Genomic DNA, 17,615 nt, shown 5'->3' with positions numbered 1-17,615 from the left:
ACACACACACACACACCTTGCCTACCTAGACAGACACGCTGTAAGTGACAGGTAGACAGACTTCTGCGTGCACACACACACACACCTTCAAGTGGCTGAGGGTGTAAAGTGGCAGAGGGACAGACGGCCTCAAACAAACACTGAAGAGACGTCCTCTAAGTGACGGACACACACACTCACACACACACACACACACACAGCAGCTCCATGGCTAAGTGGAGCTGAAGGGAGCAGTCAGGCAGCGGTAAGGGTTTGTCTGAGCGTTCATCACTGGGTTTATAGAAGTGCCACTCACACACACACACACACACACACACACTCTCTCTCCACCTCTTTCTCTTAAAGATTGACAGCTGAGTTGTCGGTCTTCATCAGCCCCCCAACCCCCACCTCTCACTGCACCTCCGTCTCTCTGACCAAGTATTGTTGCACCTCCGTCCGGAGAGACGTAATTGGAAACTAAATTAACTACATTTAAGATCTCCCAAGTTTGGTAAAAGAATCTTATTTCATATTTCTGACATATTTCCACTTATTCAGCAATATAATATTTTTTAGCTGGATCTTAAACATTTGATATGGATATTGTTTTTTTTTACAGTGACACTTAGTCGATGCAGTAAAGCAAACAAAAGACAGAATTCATATATCGCTCGCTGTGCAAAATGAAATGTGCGAGCTGTGTCTTTTGGGAAGTGACGCGTCGTGCAGCGCCGGCCGCCGTGTCCAACGCGGCGGCCGGCGCGTCTCCTTCCTCGCGGTCAAAGGAACACGCTGAACGCGTTCTCCTCGCTCCCCACAGGAACCGGGTTCGCCACGTGTAGCGCCAAGGAGAGCGCGGCGGAGAGCGACGCCGACCTGGACGTGGACGGAGACGACACGCTGGAGTACGGCAAGGCCCAGTACACGGAGGCCGACATCATCCCGTGCTCCGGGGCCGGGGAGGACCAGGGCGAGGCCCGCGAGAGGGAGGCGCTGCGGGGAGCCGTGCTCAAGTAGGAAGCCTCGGGCGCCGCTCGGCAAATGAAATTGCGCGGGATCTTTTTTTCCGCTCATAACAACCTGTTTTTCTTGTCTCCCGTGTTGCAGCGGCGGGATGCCCTCGAACAGAATCACGCCAGAGTTCTCCAAATGGGCCAGCGACGGTAAGGCGCTCAAAGGCACCATTTTAGTTTTTTTATTATAAAGACACACACACACACACACACACGGTCACTCAAAAGTCGTCAAGAATGTCGACAGAGTCCAGCATTGACCCCCCCCCCCCCTCCCTCCCTTACAGAAATGCCTTCAACGAGCAGCGGCGAATGCAGCAAGACGGACCCCAGCACCCCTTCATCCTCCTCCTCATGCTCTTCCTCCTCCTGTGTCCCGCGCACCTGTAAAAACAGCGAGATCGAAAAGTAGGTCACGCTTATATATGGTAGTGCGCACACACACACATGTGATGTCGTTTTCCCTGTGGTGGATCACTCACGTGGTAAATCCATGACATATTTTTTTTTATGTTTGAACAATAGTTTTAACTTAAAAATAATACACATCTGACTAGAAGTAGTAGCTTGGTGGCGTTGCGTACCTCCTCTGCACGTTATTTCTAGTAATTCAATGACAGACTATTTGTTTATCAGTGGAGCAAACCGGCTACGCTGGAGTCCAGACTTTCCAAGTCGACTCCGGGTCCCACTTTGGTAATACAAACCAAGTTCTGATTGGCTGCTGACGGGTCAGGTGACAGTTCATCAGAACGGAGCAGAGAAAGGAGAAACCAACACGTGTGTGTGTGAAAGGCCAGCGCTCTTTAATCCACTCATTTCCATTTACTCATCCATATTCTGCCACAAGTCAACAATCTCACACACACACACACACACACTCTGTCCCCTGCATGGGTAATAGAGGTCAGCTCATTGCGAGAGAGTAATGCCGCTGGGCAAGTGAGCAAAGAGAAAGAGGGATTTGGTTGATTGGTTGCTTCTGCATGTCTGGCATATTCTCCTGTTCTTTGACCCCCGCCCCCCCCCCCCATGCGATTTTACACACACACACACATTGAGCTGGGGGTCAGTCTTGTCAGTCGCCTCCCATCCCATACCCTATTTCTTAAAGTGATTTCCTTTGTCCACCTGAAGTGCTGTTAAGAATACCCCCTAAAAATCAGCACTCATTTCATTTTCGTAACCTTTCCTTCTTCACTCATTCCTCCAGGCGAATTGCTAAAGGGATGGTTCGGATTCTTTTGTTTTTCGGGTCGAGTCCGTCGGTCCGCTCCATTCTTAATTCATCTTGAACTGCAGGACGTCGCTTGGCACCTGCCGCTAAGCGCCGGTCTGCTTCTCCCCACTGGGGGCGTCCCGCCTGCCACATCCTGTAGGTCCAGACACTGACCACGGTTAAGGGCCTCATGCAACCCCACATCCAAACAAATCCGTACTGTTCCTTTAAGACGTAAATGACTTCTGTTCAGTGGGTAGTTTCTCCTCTTTGGAAACCCCAGTAAAAGTAATGACTAGACATGCACCGATCAGGTTTTTGGTGCCGATCACCGATCACTGAAATCAGTACCTCCCGATCCGATAATACCGATCACGGTGTCGATTGAAGCATTCTATTTATTGTGTAGCATTATTGCCTAGGACTATGAGGAAATACATATATAAAGCACCTCAAACATTAAAGAAATTACAGATTTCTTTAAACATTTAGGACTTTTACTTTGAAAAATGTCCTAATTGATACATTAAAATTGTTTGATTGCTATTGTAGGGGATTTCAGATATGTATGGAACACATCTGCATCATTCATTTCCTGGAACTCTTGGGGAAATCTATTTACAGGACTTTTTTTAACATACAAAAGTCTGACTTATTTTTATAAACTCTTCCTTGGTACAGTAAAAATGTTTTAATGTTAGCATAATTTAAGCTAAATCTCAGAAACGATCTATAAAGATACAAAATCAGTTCATTGTTTACTTTTATATGTTCATTGTTTGATTTGTCGACATCTTATTTTGAAAAACGGATGTTGTTTCACGTGGTTCTTTCCGCTAACTTTGCAAAACCGGATGTTGTCACATAAATCCTTCCGCTAACTTTATCAAAACCCTCGCGCGCTCCCGATCGAATGTGTTTACCGTGAGCATCAGTCTATAGGGGCAGACATGTGAGAGTCGGCTGAGTCGACCCAGAGATTCAACTCGGGGGACGGGGACGCCGCTCGGTGCTGAGGATCCCCTCGTGGACCTCTCACTCTGCGGCCCTCGCCGGGCGCATCGTCTCCGTTGCGATGCGCGGCGATTGAAACGTCTGATAGTTCTCGCAGATGTTACGTCATCTGATTGGACGTTTTGATCGGCCGTTTTGAGAACGCCGATCAAAACCGATAATGGGAATATCGGCCGATATGGATCGGCACCGATCAGATCGGTGCATCCCTAGTAATGACATCATTTCATTTAAGGAAGGTCTAAAAATGTGTGCATGTATAAGTATATATAAATATATATATTGAAAATGTAATTAATTGATTAATTTTAAAACATAACCAACTTTTGTGACCTTGTGCCCGTTGGTCGTCTCGCCCCGTTCTTTTGACTAACTTTAACGGTGTGGTTGCGAGCCGAGCAATCGGTTCGCTGTTGGGGAATATATTTTGGCCGTGAGCTAAATCGTTCAGCCCAACATGCCCTTCATGTAAGCGTCCGTTTAAAGGCGCTGAATGATTGCAGCGGAACGAGCAGCAGTCAGCTGGCTGGAACAATTCCCCGCCTCGCTCCGCCCCGCTCGCTCTAAATGCACGTATTTGTGGAGCTTCTGTGCCCCTCCGTCCCCAAATGAAAATGAGATTTGTCTCCTTTCGTTACATTGATACATTGTGTGTGTGTGTGTGTATGTGCAGCGTTAGTGAAATCTCTCTCTCTCTGTCTCTCTGTGTCTCTCTGATCCCAGATGGGTAATGATCTGGTCGCCTCCCGGGCCATCCTCGTTCCCTTGCTCATTCCCCTGCAAGATAAATGAGCTCTCGTGCACACGCACTCACTGACGCACACACACACACACACACACACACACGCACGATGCGCGAGACGCCTCTTTTCCCCCTCCAAGATAAATGGCCTCTCCAATGCGATTTCTGCCAAATTTGGTGCGCCAGCTGGAACAATGCGAAGATATCTCCATGTGGTTTCTGCAAATAATTGAATCTGTCCTCAATTTGGAAGTGATGAAGCTAGATTTCTGCGCTCTCCCCACACACACACAGACACACACACACACACATACGCTGCCCAGTCGCTTTCACTTCCCTTTCCCCTCTCTGGTTCTTCTCTTTATTGTCGTCGCTAAGCCACATTTCATCCTCTTTTCTTCCCGTCCTTTGTCTCAATTTTTCTCAGGCACTTACAAAACGCTCTCCCATCGGAGACCTACACACACACACTCTCGCACACACTCTTGCACACACACACCAAGAGAGAGATCGGGCTGAGGCAGGGGGAATCAATAGTGACTTAGATGTTTTATCGCGGCGTGTCAGTGTAGTTAAGGCCTCGGTTAACAGGCCGCAGCAGAGAGCGACGCTCTTAAGGGATTTACCGCCACTTTCTGCACAGCACCTGCGCGGCAGAGATTTATCATTCTCCCCCCCCCCCCCCCCTACCTGCTGGATGAAAATGTTTCGCCAGGATATTGCGTTGTCTTATTTTGAATGAATTGTTGTTGTTAATTTAATAATTTGCTGCTCGTGTCGGGGCGAGAGAGAGATAGAGAGAGATAGAGGCTGAGTGAGGCCAAAATCTAGGGAGACAGTAGATTAAGGCACGGGGCTGATTGAGATGGATTGTGGAGGTCCTCGGCTACACACAGACACACACACACACACACACTAATGAAATGAGCAATAGCACCGCACACGTCGGGGACAGAGCGCTAAATAGAGGGGAGGCATGGCGATCTATCCGTCTCTGTCAGGCCAGAGGGCCGGGCGGGGATGGGAAAGTTCTTTCACTCGCGTACATGCACACGGCATAAAAAGAGGAGGGGGGCCACGACGCCCGTGATGACGCATCCCGTCAGAAGTTTTCCCCGTTCGTCCCAGGTCCAGAGTTGTCGGGTGGGGGTGGGGAACATGTCCTGTGATCAAGTCTGATCTCGATGGTTTTCTCTTCTGTGTTTAGGACTGTAACACACATGTTTTGGAGGGTGTGTTCCAATACTCACAAGTGGCCTACATGCTCCACTTAGCCGTGCAACACTCCCCACTGACATTCGATGTCCACCTAAATTGACTTTTCCGTCCAGAGAGAGGCGCGAGAATCCTTCATGTTTGTTTTTTTCTGATTTTAAATGTATCGTTGCAGTCTGAACACAAGCTACATGTATTGTTATGCAACGTCACTGACATGCCTTTCCTTTGGATAGAAATGTCTTAATCTGTGCTTAACAGTCACCTCGTTTAAGAGTAGACTTAAGACCTTCCTCTTTGACAGAGCTTATAGTTAGGGCTGAATCAGGTTTGCCCTGGTCCAGCCCCTTGATATGCTGCTATAGGCTTATAGCTGCCGGGGGACGTTTTAGGATGCACTGAGTACCTATCTCCTCTTTTTTCTCTCCTTAAGGATGAATTTTCATCTCTCAATCACACGTTACTAACTCTGCTTTCTCCCCGGAAGTCCTTTTGACTTTACGTCTCATGGGGTCATCGGACCCTATGAGACGGCATAGATCCTATCTGCCTGATGGATCGTCTGGGTCGTGGAATTCCTGCTCATGACTACGCCACTGTCCTGTTGAGACTCCGCCCTCTCCTCCTCCCCACCGCCATCTGCCTGATGGATCGTGGAGGTCTCCATCGTGGAATATGCCTACTATGAACTATTCATACACTCTGTCATATTCATTGAATGTATTTTAACTCTAAATCTGTCCTTCTGTACACATTACATCTATTGCATCTGTCCATCCTAGGAGAGGGATCCTCCTCTGTTGCTCTCCTCCAGGTTTCTTCCCTTTTTTTCCCCCTGAAGGGTTATTTGGGAGTTTTTCCTGGTCCGATGTGAGGTTTTGGGGCAGGGATGTCTATGTGTACAGATTGTAAAGCACTCCGAGACAAATTTGTAATTTGTGAAATTGGGCTATACAAATAAACTGAATTGAATTGAATTGAATTATCTGCAGCAATACCCTGTTTCGCACATGCAGTGGTGTGCTTCAGCCTCTTGTGGCCAACAATAGTATTACAACAACAAACAATTTAGATCAGATCACCAGCATAATAATGTTGCCTCCCTACACAGTTAATCCACCTTCATACGGCGTATGCTCCTATGGATCATCAATAAGTCACAAGTGAAAACGTCTTCAGTTGAATCTTGAGATTTAGCTGCTTCCACATTGTGAGAACCGTGAGACTCGCAGCATCACCTGCATTCACACAACCTTTAAAGACCGGGACAGATCACACAACTGGGACCCCCTGCTCCACCCCGCCCCCCTCTGGACCTCTTAAGACTAATTCTCATGCCTGACATTCTTAAGGTCACAACCCAAGCGAAGCATTAGCTTCTACATGACATGTTTGGCCGGCTCTCAATTTCTATATATATATATATATATATATTTGTTTTGTTGTTGGCTCGCAAGACTGAAAGGGCTGAAAACCGCTGAGCCAGCTTAAACCAGTGAGTCACACAAATAGCACGCAGGGCTTAAACTCAAGGATTCCTTCCGTGCGGTTCTTGCTGCTGGAGAGAGGCCGTTTATCTCGCCGCTCGTCACATTTTGGACCCCGGAGAGTTTCCCTTTTTATAAATTCTTTTTTTCCTTTCCTCTGCACTCTGAAATCATCTCCTTTCCACCTCCATTAAATCTTTGCACCTCTTCCTGTTTGGATGGCCACGGCCGCATGAAGATAGATCGGCGTGTCCCTTTTTTGAGTTCTTTCATAGCTTTGGGAAGTTAAACAACATTTGTGGCGTGGTGCTCCATAAACCAGCTGTGCTGGATGAATATTCATGATGTGGATAGAATAGATGACCGAGTCAAACTTCTCCTCCTCCTTGGCAGAGTGACGGAAGGCTTTATTGGAGCTTTTAAAAGAGAGAGCCTTGTTTTAGGGACAGGCCCCGTCCAGCCCCGGGGCCCACTGCCGCTTTGCAGCAGGCTAATCAAGGCTAAATGGCTTTTTACGAGCCCACGGCTAATAAGAGGAGAGGGTAAAGCGGTTTATAAGGCGCGGAGTGGCGTCGGTCCAGGAGGCCCGACTCGTGACTTTATAGACGGCAGACGGCAACCGGGTCACGGGGGAGGAGCGGGAGGAGGTCGGCCTTCCACCCAGCGGAGCGTTATGAACCACTCCGAGCGTCTTGTGTCGTATGGAATCATTCCGCCGTGTAAGAGGAGCTGGTACTATTGGAATGAACCGCCGCCTCTTGTATCGTCTATAAAATGGCAAAAGTAGTGTTGCATCTGTTTGTTTATTTTCTTTTACAAATAATCGCTTGACCTTTTGAAACGGTGGAAACACAAAATAAACGGTGCGGCTCAACACCGGAGTGTTGAACGCCGGTCTGGGGACGCCTGAAATGTTTTTTACCTTTTCATTTCATCAAATGTTCAATTCTGTTTTTTGTGAACGAGCTTGAGGGAATTAGTAAAAGATGGATATGGATTAGGTGAAACCTGACTTGTAAAACAGGGGAACATTCTACTTGCACTGTAGCCTCTGATGTCTGGGGATGCGGCAAATGAAGCAATATCCTTGACACACACACACACACACACACTTATCAGCTACTTATCGTTGTATTCTGCTCTCTCTCTCTCCACTTGTCCTTCCCCATCCAGATCAATACCATAGATCAGCTAGCTACCAGGCTGCAAAATGACCACATCACCATAAACACACACACACACACACACACACACTGATATTGCGTATGGCCCGAGAGCGAACGGATGGCTGTAATAAACACAGGCCGGCTCCCGCGGCCTCATCTCGCTAGGCCAAATCATCATCACCATCATCATCATCATCATCAGCTGCAGCAGCAGCGTTGGTGGTCGGCGCGTATTAATTTAGTTATGGCTGCTTCATATGCTGTCGGACAGCGTTAAATGCACATTCTGTGCGACGGCGCCGCACATTAATCTTAGAAGCAGGAAGGAAAGGGAGGACGGCGGATCAGCCGAGGGAAGGATGCGAGGAGATGAAAAGCGGGAGGGCTGGGGCCGGAGGGGAAGAGCACGAGAGAGGGGGGGGGGGGCTAGCCTAGGAGACGGTGGAATGGAGTGAGGAAAGTGGGCCGACGAGCCGCGGTCATTTTAAGAATGTCAAACCACATGTTGAGCGACGCCCGATGGCGTTTTACTTTTTTATAAAAACATGTCATCCTCAACACTGCGTGACAATCACATGGAGAACTAGAACGGGCACTCGGTAGAGCGCATACCTTCGCATATCACAAGATTGGGCATTGAATTATGAACATGTTGGCATTAGTTGCATGCCAATTGGATGAAAATTGATTGGTAAAAAGAAGATTTTTACCTTTTCATGACTTTGACCCGATCGATCCCAAAATCTAATCAAATGGTCCCCGGATAATAACCAATCATCCCACCAAATTTCATGCGATTCGGTTTAATAATTTGTTAGTTATGCGAGTAACACGCATACAAATAAATAAATACACGGCGATCAAAACATAACCTTCCGCATTTTCAATGCAAAGGTAATCAAACAATGAACTCGTATATTTTGATTCGGCAGGGTCACGAGGTCCACCGCTCTGAAGCCGGTGGTCCCGTTCAACACACGGGACGAGATGCAACCGCCTTGACCCGTTTAGTTGTTACACGTCCGTGTGAACGAGGAACTTTAAAATAAACAAATACAAAAACATACGGGGATGCACTGACGCACCGTTTGCAGCACGGACACGGTCTGACGTAGCTCGTGGTGGAAATGACAAACGCTAAACATCTCTTCCTCTTTCTCCCCTCAGGGTGACGGAGGAGGAGTCCACGGCAACCACCATGGAGGCACTGAAGGCCCGAATCCGAGAGCTGGAGCGGCAGATCCTGAGAGGAGACCGATACAAGTGCCTCATCTGCATGGTGAGGATGACGGTCACGCAGCAGCACAGTGCCGATCAGGGGACAGGTGGGCCTCGTGGGAGGACCCCGACCCCCCCCCCCCCCCTAGTGGAGCAGCGCCCTCCTCGCTCCACTCACTCTCACGCCTAGGGTTGGGTACCGGAAACCGGTGCCAATGTGGTACCGGTTCCAATACAACTGGTATTACCCGGACCGAAACGCAACGCACATTTCGGTGCTTCTTTCCGGTGCTTCTTTCCGCTGCCTGAGCCGATTGAAATTGAAAAAAACTATTGTTGTGAACTTCTCAGGTGACTCCGCCCTGTCAGCAGGTTACGAGCCTCTCATATTTAAGTTTGACAGCGGAGGCGTGGCCGTGTGTGACTAGTGAACCCGTGTCGAGCACACCAGCGTCAGGCTGGACGCGACGGGGAGACCGTCACCGGTCCCCCTGAACACGTGGAGACCGATGATGACGAGCAGCCGTAACTCAGATTAGTACCGTATCGTTGATTGCAAGTCTTGCATTCATAAAAGTAGCCCAAGAAATAATAAATTAGCCATTATAACTATGCTTAAGCTAGCGCTAGCTCGTAGCTAACACGAGCTACGAGCGTGACAGTCTGCTAGCAGATGTGTTGGTGTCCAGCGGTCCCGGCTGTATACCCGGTGTTACCGGGAATATAATGACGGAGGAATAAAGACCGTGGGCCATCACTTTGTTTCAGTGGACCTCTCGCTGTCAGAAGCAACACTTTATTTGTCACGTGTCATCTTCAGTACCTCTGATTGGTTGTTCTCTTTGCCCATCAAAACAGTGACAGGATTAACCCTATAAGGTCTGCACATGACAATACAAATCACATCATATAATGGAGAACATATATTGTGTTTGTTAACAGTCTCATCTCCGTTGTTTGTCAGTGCTCCATGATAACGGCTTCTACAGGGAATATGGCCAAAGAGGTTTTTAATGTCCTCATTGTGCGTTTAAAAAAAAAAGTATCGGTTCAGGCACCGTTTAGGCACCGGTATCGTTTTAAAAGTACCGGTTTAGCACCGGTATCGGAAAAAACCCAAACGATACCCATCGCTACTCACGCCCCTCCGTCCCAATCGGAGGCCAGATCCTCCAAATTCTGCTCTTGTCAGGCCGAGCACGCCGCCGCCTGTCAGGGGCCTCTCCCAAACGCTGCTGTTTATTGTCTAGGACCGGGGGAGGATATTTACATATTTTTGTTGGTGCAGTTTTTGCCCCACTGACTGAAATCCAGGGGCATTTTAAAATAAATTGGGGGCACTTTTTTATACTTGTGCAATAACATTTAGACTTTGTTCAAATATAATAAATATACTTATTTAGGCTTACAGTAGATGAGCAATTGTCATCAAAAAATGGCAATAAGAAGACTATTAGGCAGGAGTCTAGAGACTCAAAGTGTTCTGAGATTTAAAAGAAAACATAAATCAGAAAATCATATTCAATGTTATTCTTATGCCTTTGTGGTTATATATTGTTAAATAAAATAAAAACACAACTATTAACATTTATAACTTTTTTCTTTTGTTTTTATAATAATTCAAATTATGTATATATATGTTTTGTCTACAGTACAGGCAATGCCGATAGGACACACAAAACAAAGAACAAAAACAAAACATTATTAAAGTATCAGAGGAAGTTATGGGGGCATTTGTTGCCTCGTGGTATCAGGGGCAACGTTTTATTTCTTAGACACAACTCTGCTGCACTCAGCGCGAGGCGTACATTATTTTGAAGCATCCACAGTCGGCGTGTAGATCACCTGTACGAATCCTGGTCACATGTTGTTTTATATTGTTCTCCAATGGGGGGGGGGGACAGATCTCAGAGCTGCTGTGATGTTATTTCATTGTTCCTCCCTTTTGTCAAACGGGCGTGACGTGTTGTTGAAGTGTGCATGTTGGGAGCCGTCTGCCCCCCCCCCCCCCCCGTCTCACGCAGCAGCCTTCTGTGTGTGTGCGCGTCTGTGCGAGTGGTTTTCTGCTCTTGCATGGCTTTGTGAAAGCTGAGTGTGTGTGTGTGTGTGTGTGACGGTTGCCTCCAGGAGAGGGAGGAGGAAATCCAAAAAGGGCGAGCTAGAACGCATTTGTGGACCCAGAGAGAGAGGGAGAGAGGGAGAGAGAGAGTGATGACGGATACAGGACCCACCATCACAGAGTTTGTGTCGAGCACCATCCTGTCATCCTAAAGGTCGCCGAGTGCCTGAGGTGACACGGAGGGCAAGGCACAGCGATCGATCACTCCCCCCCCCCCCCCCCCCCCCCCCACAGATGCTCGTCTCTCATCCGTCACTGTCCCCCATCTCTCACTCACGAAGCTCCCACACACACACACACACACACGTCTTACTTACTAATCTGTGTGTGTGCGTCTCTGACGTCGAAGTCACCGGGGAGGATTTTATTTAAGGGAAGCTGGGGAAACATTTTGAGTCGTTGGCGCCGCGGTAACGGCCCGCTGCTGCAGCCCGGTTGGTTTCATCCTCAGCGCCGTGTCCTCGTCCGTGGAGTTCTACCCCCATCTGCTGGTCAGCCGGCCTTGTTGGGTTTATTCAGAACATTATTGTATACAAAAATTAGAAAAATATGACATGTTAAGAAAGAAAGGAAGAAGTTCTTTAAACGAGACATAAAACCATACACGTAAACTAGCGACGACATTTTGGGGCTCTCCATTGTGCTCTGGATAATACTCTATATTCTGAAGGTGAACATGGAGCATCTTCCTGTTCCGGTGTTGTCGGTGGAAGTTAAGTGAAACCATCTGAAGCTGCAACGACCGGTCAAAGTAATGTTGAGATCAGTTTCAGCTTCTCAATTGTGAGTATTTTATATATTATTTTTGTGATAGAAAACACAAAATATGTGGCTTTTGGACCTGACAGTTAAAAAAATGTCACATTAGGCTTCATTAAGTGCATTTAGGAAAAAGAAAAACACATACTCTGACATATTTTGTCCCGGAGACTTCTCATTTAACCGAGAACGTGATGAACAGATCGACTACGAGCATTTCTGGGAGCGCGGGTCAGTCGACACGCCGGACACGCCCCTCACTTTTTCTCCCATCGACCTTCAACAACTTCCTGCTCATTCATATTTCTCATTATGTGGAGAAGCAAAGTTGGTGCGAAGGCAGTTTTTTTTCCAGCTGTACGCGCTCCCGCGCGTGTGTGTGTGTGTGTGTGTGTGTGTGTGTGTGTGTGCGCATGCGTGCGCGATCAGTACAAGCCCCGCCTTTATGATTAGCTGCCACCTTTCGCCCACCACCCCTCCCTCTCCTCACCTACCCCCACCCCTCCCCCCCACACAGAGGAAGCCTGCAATCCAGTCAGGTGCGGAGATCAAGAGCCTAGGGGTGTGGCCAGGGCCCCGGCCACTGGCCAATGAGGTCAGAGAGAGGCAGCCTAAGTCCCTCCCCCTCGGCCTGTACTGCCTGTACAGGGGCCTTGTGATCGGTGGCTACGGCAGCGGCATAAAGAGGCTCCTCCCGCAGCCCTTACGGAGGGTAAGGCGCTCCCTCCCTCCTCCGCTCCTCCCCCTCCCTCATCTCTCCGTTCTTTTCGAGAGGAAAAGAATAAAAGGGCGCCCATCGCATTGGGTTCACTCATGGCGCTCTCTGTCCCTCATCCCCTCCTCCCTCTGCCTGCCTCCCTCCGTCTCTGCTCGTTTGCCTGCCCGATATCGTGTGTGTGTGTGACCTGCAGGTTGCCGGTTCAGTTGCCCCCACCCCCCACCCCACCCCACCCAACATGCCGCCTTGCTCAGTGGTTCTATGGCTGCTGGCTGTGTCGTTTCGATGGTTAGTGGTCTGATGCTGTCGGTCAGGGAACGTGCAGTGTTGTTTCGGTGGTTACCTGTCGTGTCTGTGTGTGTGTGTGTGTGTTCGTACCAATTGTGGTGTTGTTTCATCATCTCCCCCCCTTCCCCTCTCTCTCTCTCTCTCTCTCTCTGTCTCTGTCTCTGTCTCTGTCTCTGTGTGTGTGTGTGTTCCTAGGACTCCTACACAATGCCGCTCACCTCTATCCAGTGCTGGCACGTCCACTGCGAAGAATGCTGGCTCAGGACTCTGGTACGCACAAACTCTTACACACACACACACACACACACTCACTCCTCCGTGCTTCAGGGCAGCTGCTCACTGACGTGCTGTTATTGCAGCCTCATTTCATAGTCGGTGAGTTTCCCTATGCAGCCGTGTTTCCCGTGGGGAGGAAGTCAAATGGAATATTCCTCATCTGACCTGTTCTCTCACTGCACACACACATTCTTCAGGCAATGCAAACACTTCCAGTTCTCAGCAGGGGGAATGGTCCCCAAAAGGCTTTTTAAAATGTTGGAATAAAGTGGTCAACTCCATCCTCCAATGACTTCAACACAGAGCCTCTGGTCTGCACACACGCACACACACACACACAGACACACACGCACACAGACACACACGCACCACTCAGTGGTTTCGGCGGTTATTAGTTGCTTAATGTGTTCTGCCGTGTGTAATTAGCTGGTGCTAATGTGGTAAATGGAGCGTGGTGTTCCTGCAGCGGGGGGGGGGGGGGGGGGAGGAGTCTCCCCATTGGCTGCTTTTGGTTTCTTTGCTGTTGTCTCCTCTTTTCTTTTTCTCTCTCACCTCACGGTCTCCTTTTATTTCCTGTAATAAATGTAAACATGGCGTTTCACAGACTGCGTGTTGCCTCCCCCTCCCTGACATTCGGAAAATAAAAAGAAGGAAAAGATTCCACCATAAATCGTCGCGTAGAAATTCCCCCAATCGTCTCAAAATGTAGCGCCTCCTGCTCATCTAAAGCCGCTGCGGTGCCCCTGCAGTCCGACACACAGCGGTCAACCCGCTACTGGTTTGTACTCATTGGGCAACTTCTGGGGTTGTGATCACTGACCCCTGATGTACTGGTGAAGTACTTCAGGGGTCAGACCCACAAAGTTCTATCGTTCCATACGGCAGCCCCACCGGTCACACGTCTGGCTCCATCCGAGTCGTCTCCTCTGAGTGCCAGTGTGGTGCCGGCGTATTTATCTAAATCTAAAAGAAGGTAAAAACCATGAAGCACGTGACCGTGACGCCGGCTTTACGGTTCTAATGAGTGTCTGGAGCACGCAGACAAAAGTGAGATCAACACTGATTGGCGAAGAACGTCACGTGACCACAACGCGTGTGTTTCAAATTGCTTCAGTAGAGTTTAATAAAAGTGTGTGTGTGTGGCCAGTCTCATGACTCCTCCATGTGTGGGGCATTAAACTCTCAGCCTAGAGACGGCTATAAAACAACGTGCGGGCCGATCAGAGTGAATCTCGTTAGCGCCGGCCCTTTATCGCCCGCCCACGAGAGCAACGAGCAAACAACACTTGATCGGCACTCGCGTCTAAATAACAACCTCCGGGGTTTCCCATCGGCCTCCAGACCACCGTGACCCATGACACCAGCTTCATTCTGTGGCCAAGAGAAGCCCATAAGACCTGTTGGGCTCACATAGACCCGTGCCCCATCAGGGGCTAACCCGGCAAGGGTTCTGGTGGGTCGGGTATTCCGGTAATGAGATCTCTGCATTCTGTTGGTCAATGTGAGAACGATTGCACTTATTGAAGTAACAGCGGCTTTTCAGTCCACTAGATGGTGCTGTTTATCCCCTTTATTGCCCCTGCAGGACCGCACGACGTCGATGGAATACAGTTCAGATTGTCTTCTTTTTTTTTTATCATGGCAAAACAGTTTTTTTTAGATGGGGGGGGGGGGGGGGGGAGGGATACATGGCGTCATGTATTGTCTCGTGACTGACATATGGCGATGCCTTCTGGAGCCATGTCGCGGCTGTCCCAGTGAGTCATGGAGGCCTCGCCTCTTGGCAACGTTTCTAACCTTTGTCTCTCCGTCCATCGCAGGGGAACAAGAAGCTGTGCCCGCAGTGCAACACCATCACCTCGCCCGGAGACCTGAGGCGCGTCTACTTGTAAAGGAGCGCACCTTCCCCTCCTCCTCCTCCCCAGCTCCTCTTTGTCCTTCCGATCCATTCCTCTAACCTGGATTTCATCGCCACCCTCAATGATCGCCGTTTGTCCCCCCCCCCTGCCCCCCTCTCTCTTTCTCGTGGCCTGGGTCGCCAGCTCCAAAAAGAAAGACAGAACCCAGAGCGAACAGAGACGAGGCGGCTGTCTCTGAGACTCCACTGGCTCCGTCTTGTTTTCTTTCCTGGGAGGTTAAAAACTGAACGACTGAGCAGAGCTCACCGACTCTCTGGCAGCAAGGCCTCCACCGAACCCCAAATAAACAAGGGGGGGGGGGGGAGACCTCTGGCCAACGGGGCTCGTTCCACCTGACGTACCCGTAACCCGGGGAGGTACCGACCACTGGAGGACTGCTAAGTCAGTGGAGACCCCCCCCAGAACCCTGCTGAGACCAGGCCGCTTCCTGCTGCGGGAGCTGGACCTGACAGAATTTCTTCATCCAGAATATAAAGACCCCCCCCACCCCACCCCCCTTCCTCTCTAGCTCTTCTTTGACATTTCGATGGTGCTGGACAACGGGCTCCACCCCGAAGACAGAAAACAAAAAGCTCCTTTTTTTTCTTCTTTTTTTCTTTGTTTGTTTCCTTTCCCGGAGAGACAGAAGCGGCGGCGCTTCATGCCCCGTGTTGCTGAAGAGAATTAAAAAATGTAAAGGGTAGGGAGGGGTCTGTCCACTAAAACTGAGCTTTCAACCAAACTGAGAATAACCTCACAACCTTGAAAAAGGAGATTGACACTCCTCTTCCACCTCTCCTCCTCCTCCTCACAAGCCCCTCCCCCTCTTCCTACCGTTTGTCGTGTTCTAGTGAAGTAAACCAAAATTTCTCCCCCTCCAAGATTCAGTGCAAGCACATGTAATATAGTTCCATGTATGTTTACAATGTTGGGTGTAAATGACATAGAGTTCACACACACATGCAGACACACACACACAAAGAAACAGAAGTATATAATATCAAAGTCCTGTTGTAAGTTGGAAGGATCTGGAATGATGTTTGGGTAGGGAAAAAATGGCTGGAATAAAAGAAGCCTTCTGTATTTTTAAGAAGAAAAAAATGATCATTTGAAGATCGGTTATTTCACTGTACAGGAATTTAAAAATGTAAGTAATAATAAACTTCTCGAGACTAGACGGTCAAGATTTAGGTGGTGTAATTTTTTTCTACAGAGGTAAACCTGAAAGATCGTCGGACAATGAAGCAAGGAGAGATCTTTTGTTAGTTTGGCCCAATGGAGAAACTCGCGTTGGCCTCCTTTCACCTCCATCCTCCTCGGTTGGAGGGAACGTCCAGAAACGTTTGGCTTCCCCTCCTCCACGGTTCTAAAACAAACGCTTTCTTTCCGTTTTTCTCCCACTGCTTAAAAAACGCTGCGGGACGGTCAGAAAAATGGTCTCGCTCCAACACACGAGGGAAGTCTCTGGGCCGAGGCTGAACCGGAGACTTCCGGAACCCGCAGCATTTTCTTCCCCGACCCCACCCCCCCACTCCGACCCCTCCCCCTTTTACGGCAGCAGCTGCAGCAGCGACCAAGGTGGTGGTGTGCTTTGTGTTTGTAAAACTATGTATTCTGTGATGTCTGTATTGTTGTAAGAAATGCTGAAGGAAAAAAATGAAAAAATAAAACTTCTCAAATACAGAAAGTAGTTTGGTTCTCACACACACACACACACACACACACACAATGGGTGGTTGTTAAAATACGAGAATGTTCCTGTGTTCACTCAAATAAAGCTGAGGAAGATGGCCTTAATGCAGAAGACGACTTTTCTGTTCATTTTTAATGACCCGTCTTTTTTTTATTTGTTATTTTTCGGTCGTCGATCTCCATCCAGTCTGAAGGGGTGTAGGATATTAATGTATCCTTTATATTGATCCCACAGTGGGGGAATTCTTATTTATTATCCTTTTGGTAACCGCCCTATTATTGAGGTTTCTCAAAATAACACACCCAAACTAAAAAGTGTGTATCTCTGCAACCACAAATGCTATTTAAGTCATGTTGGTGTTATAATGAAAGGCAACACGTGAGCCTTTATTCAGATGTGTAAATATTAGTGTTTATGTTACTGGTTAAGAGTAAATAAAGATGAAACGCAGCAAAAATAGGAAGTTTCAGGTTCGCCTAGAATCAGGATGATTATCTTTTGGAAGGATGCACAGCAAAGGTTTAAACTAACCCAGATAATAGCTCAATAAACAGTGTCTCTGCAAAGTTTGACTTTCAAAAAATAAAGCAGAACAATAGTTTGAGAGTTTTTAGGAAAGACAATTTCGGCGAGATCTCTAAAATGTTCATTTGGGCACATTTGAGCACCATCTGTGCCATTTGACTTTTCTCATGGACCAGATATTTCACCTTTATATTACTTATGGTGTTCAATACATCCAAATACATCAGTCGGTGGCTTTACAACAGTAAACCAAAGATAAAAGAAAGATAAAACAAAGTGGTGC

At 48.3% G+C, this 17,615-nt stretch overlaps 1 protein-coding gene across 2 annotated transcripts in view; it reads left to right on the top strand.

The window, feature by feature from the left end:
• The window catches only part of rnf220a (ring finger protein 220a), a 158,664-nt gene extending 142,366 nt beyond the window's left edge, over positions 1–16,298 (top strand). For both annotated transcript variants that reach the window (XM_056420387.1, XM_056420386.1), the window contains 6 exons: positions 803–995; positions 1,090–1,145; positions 1,283–1,403; positions 9,006–9,117; positions 13,136–13,210; positions 15,037–16,298. In XM_056420387.1, coding sequence (XP_056276362.1) covers positions 803–995; positions 1,090–1,145; positions 1,283–1,403; positions 9,006–9,117; positions 13,136–13,210; positions 15,037–15,108 — 629 coding nt within the window. In that variant the 3' untranslated portion in view covers positions 15,109–16,298. The remainder of the gene's footprint in view (positions 1–802; positions 996–1,089; positions 1,146–1,282; positions 1,404–9,005; positions 9,118–13,135; positions 13,211–15,036) is intronic.
• The last annotated feature ends 1,317 nt before the right edge of the window (positions 16,299–17,615 follow it).

Source organism: Pseudoliparis swirei, chromosome 8 (genome assembly GCF_029220125.1).
Source record: "Pseudoliparis swirei isolate HS2019 ecotype Mariana Trench chromosome 8, NWPU_hadal_v1, whole genome shotgun sequence".
Taxonomy (NCBI): domain Eukaryota; kingdom Metazoa; phylum Chordata; class Actinopteri; order Perciformes; family Liparidae; genus Pseudoliparis; species Pseudoliparis swirei.
This window is presented reverse-complemented; position numbering and strand designations above follow the sequence as displayed.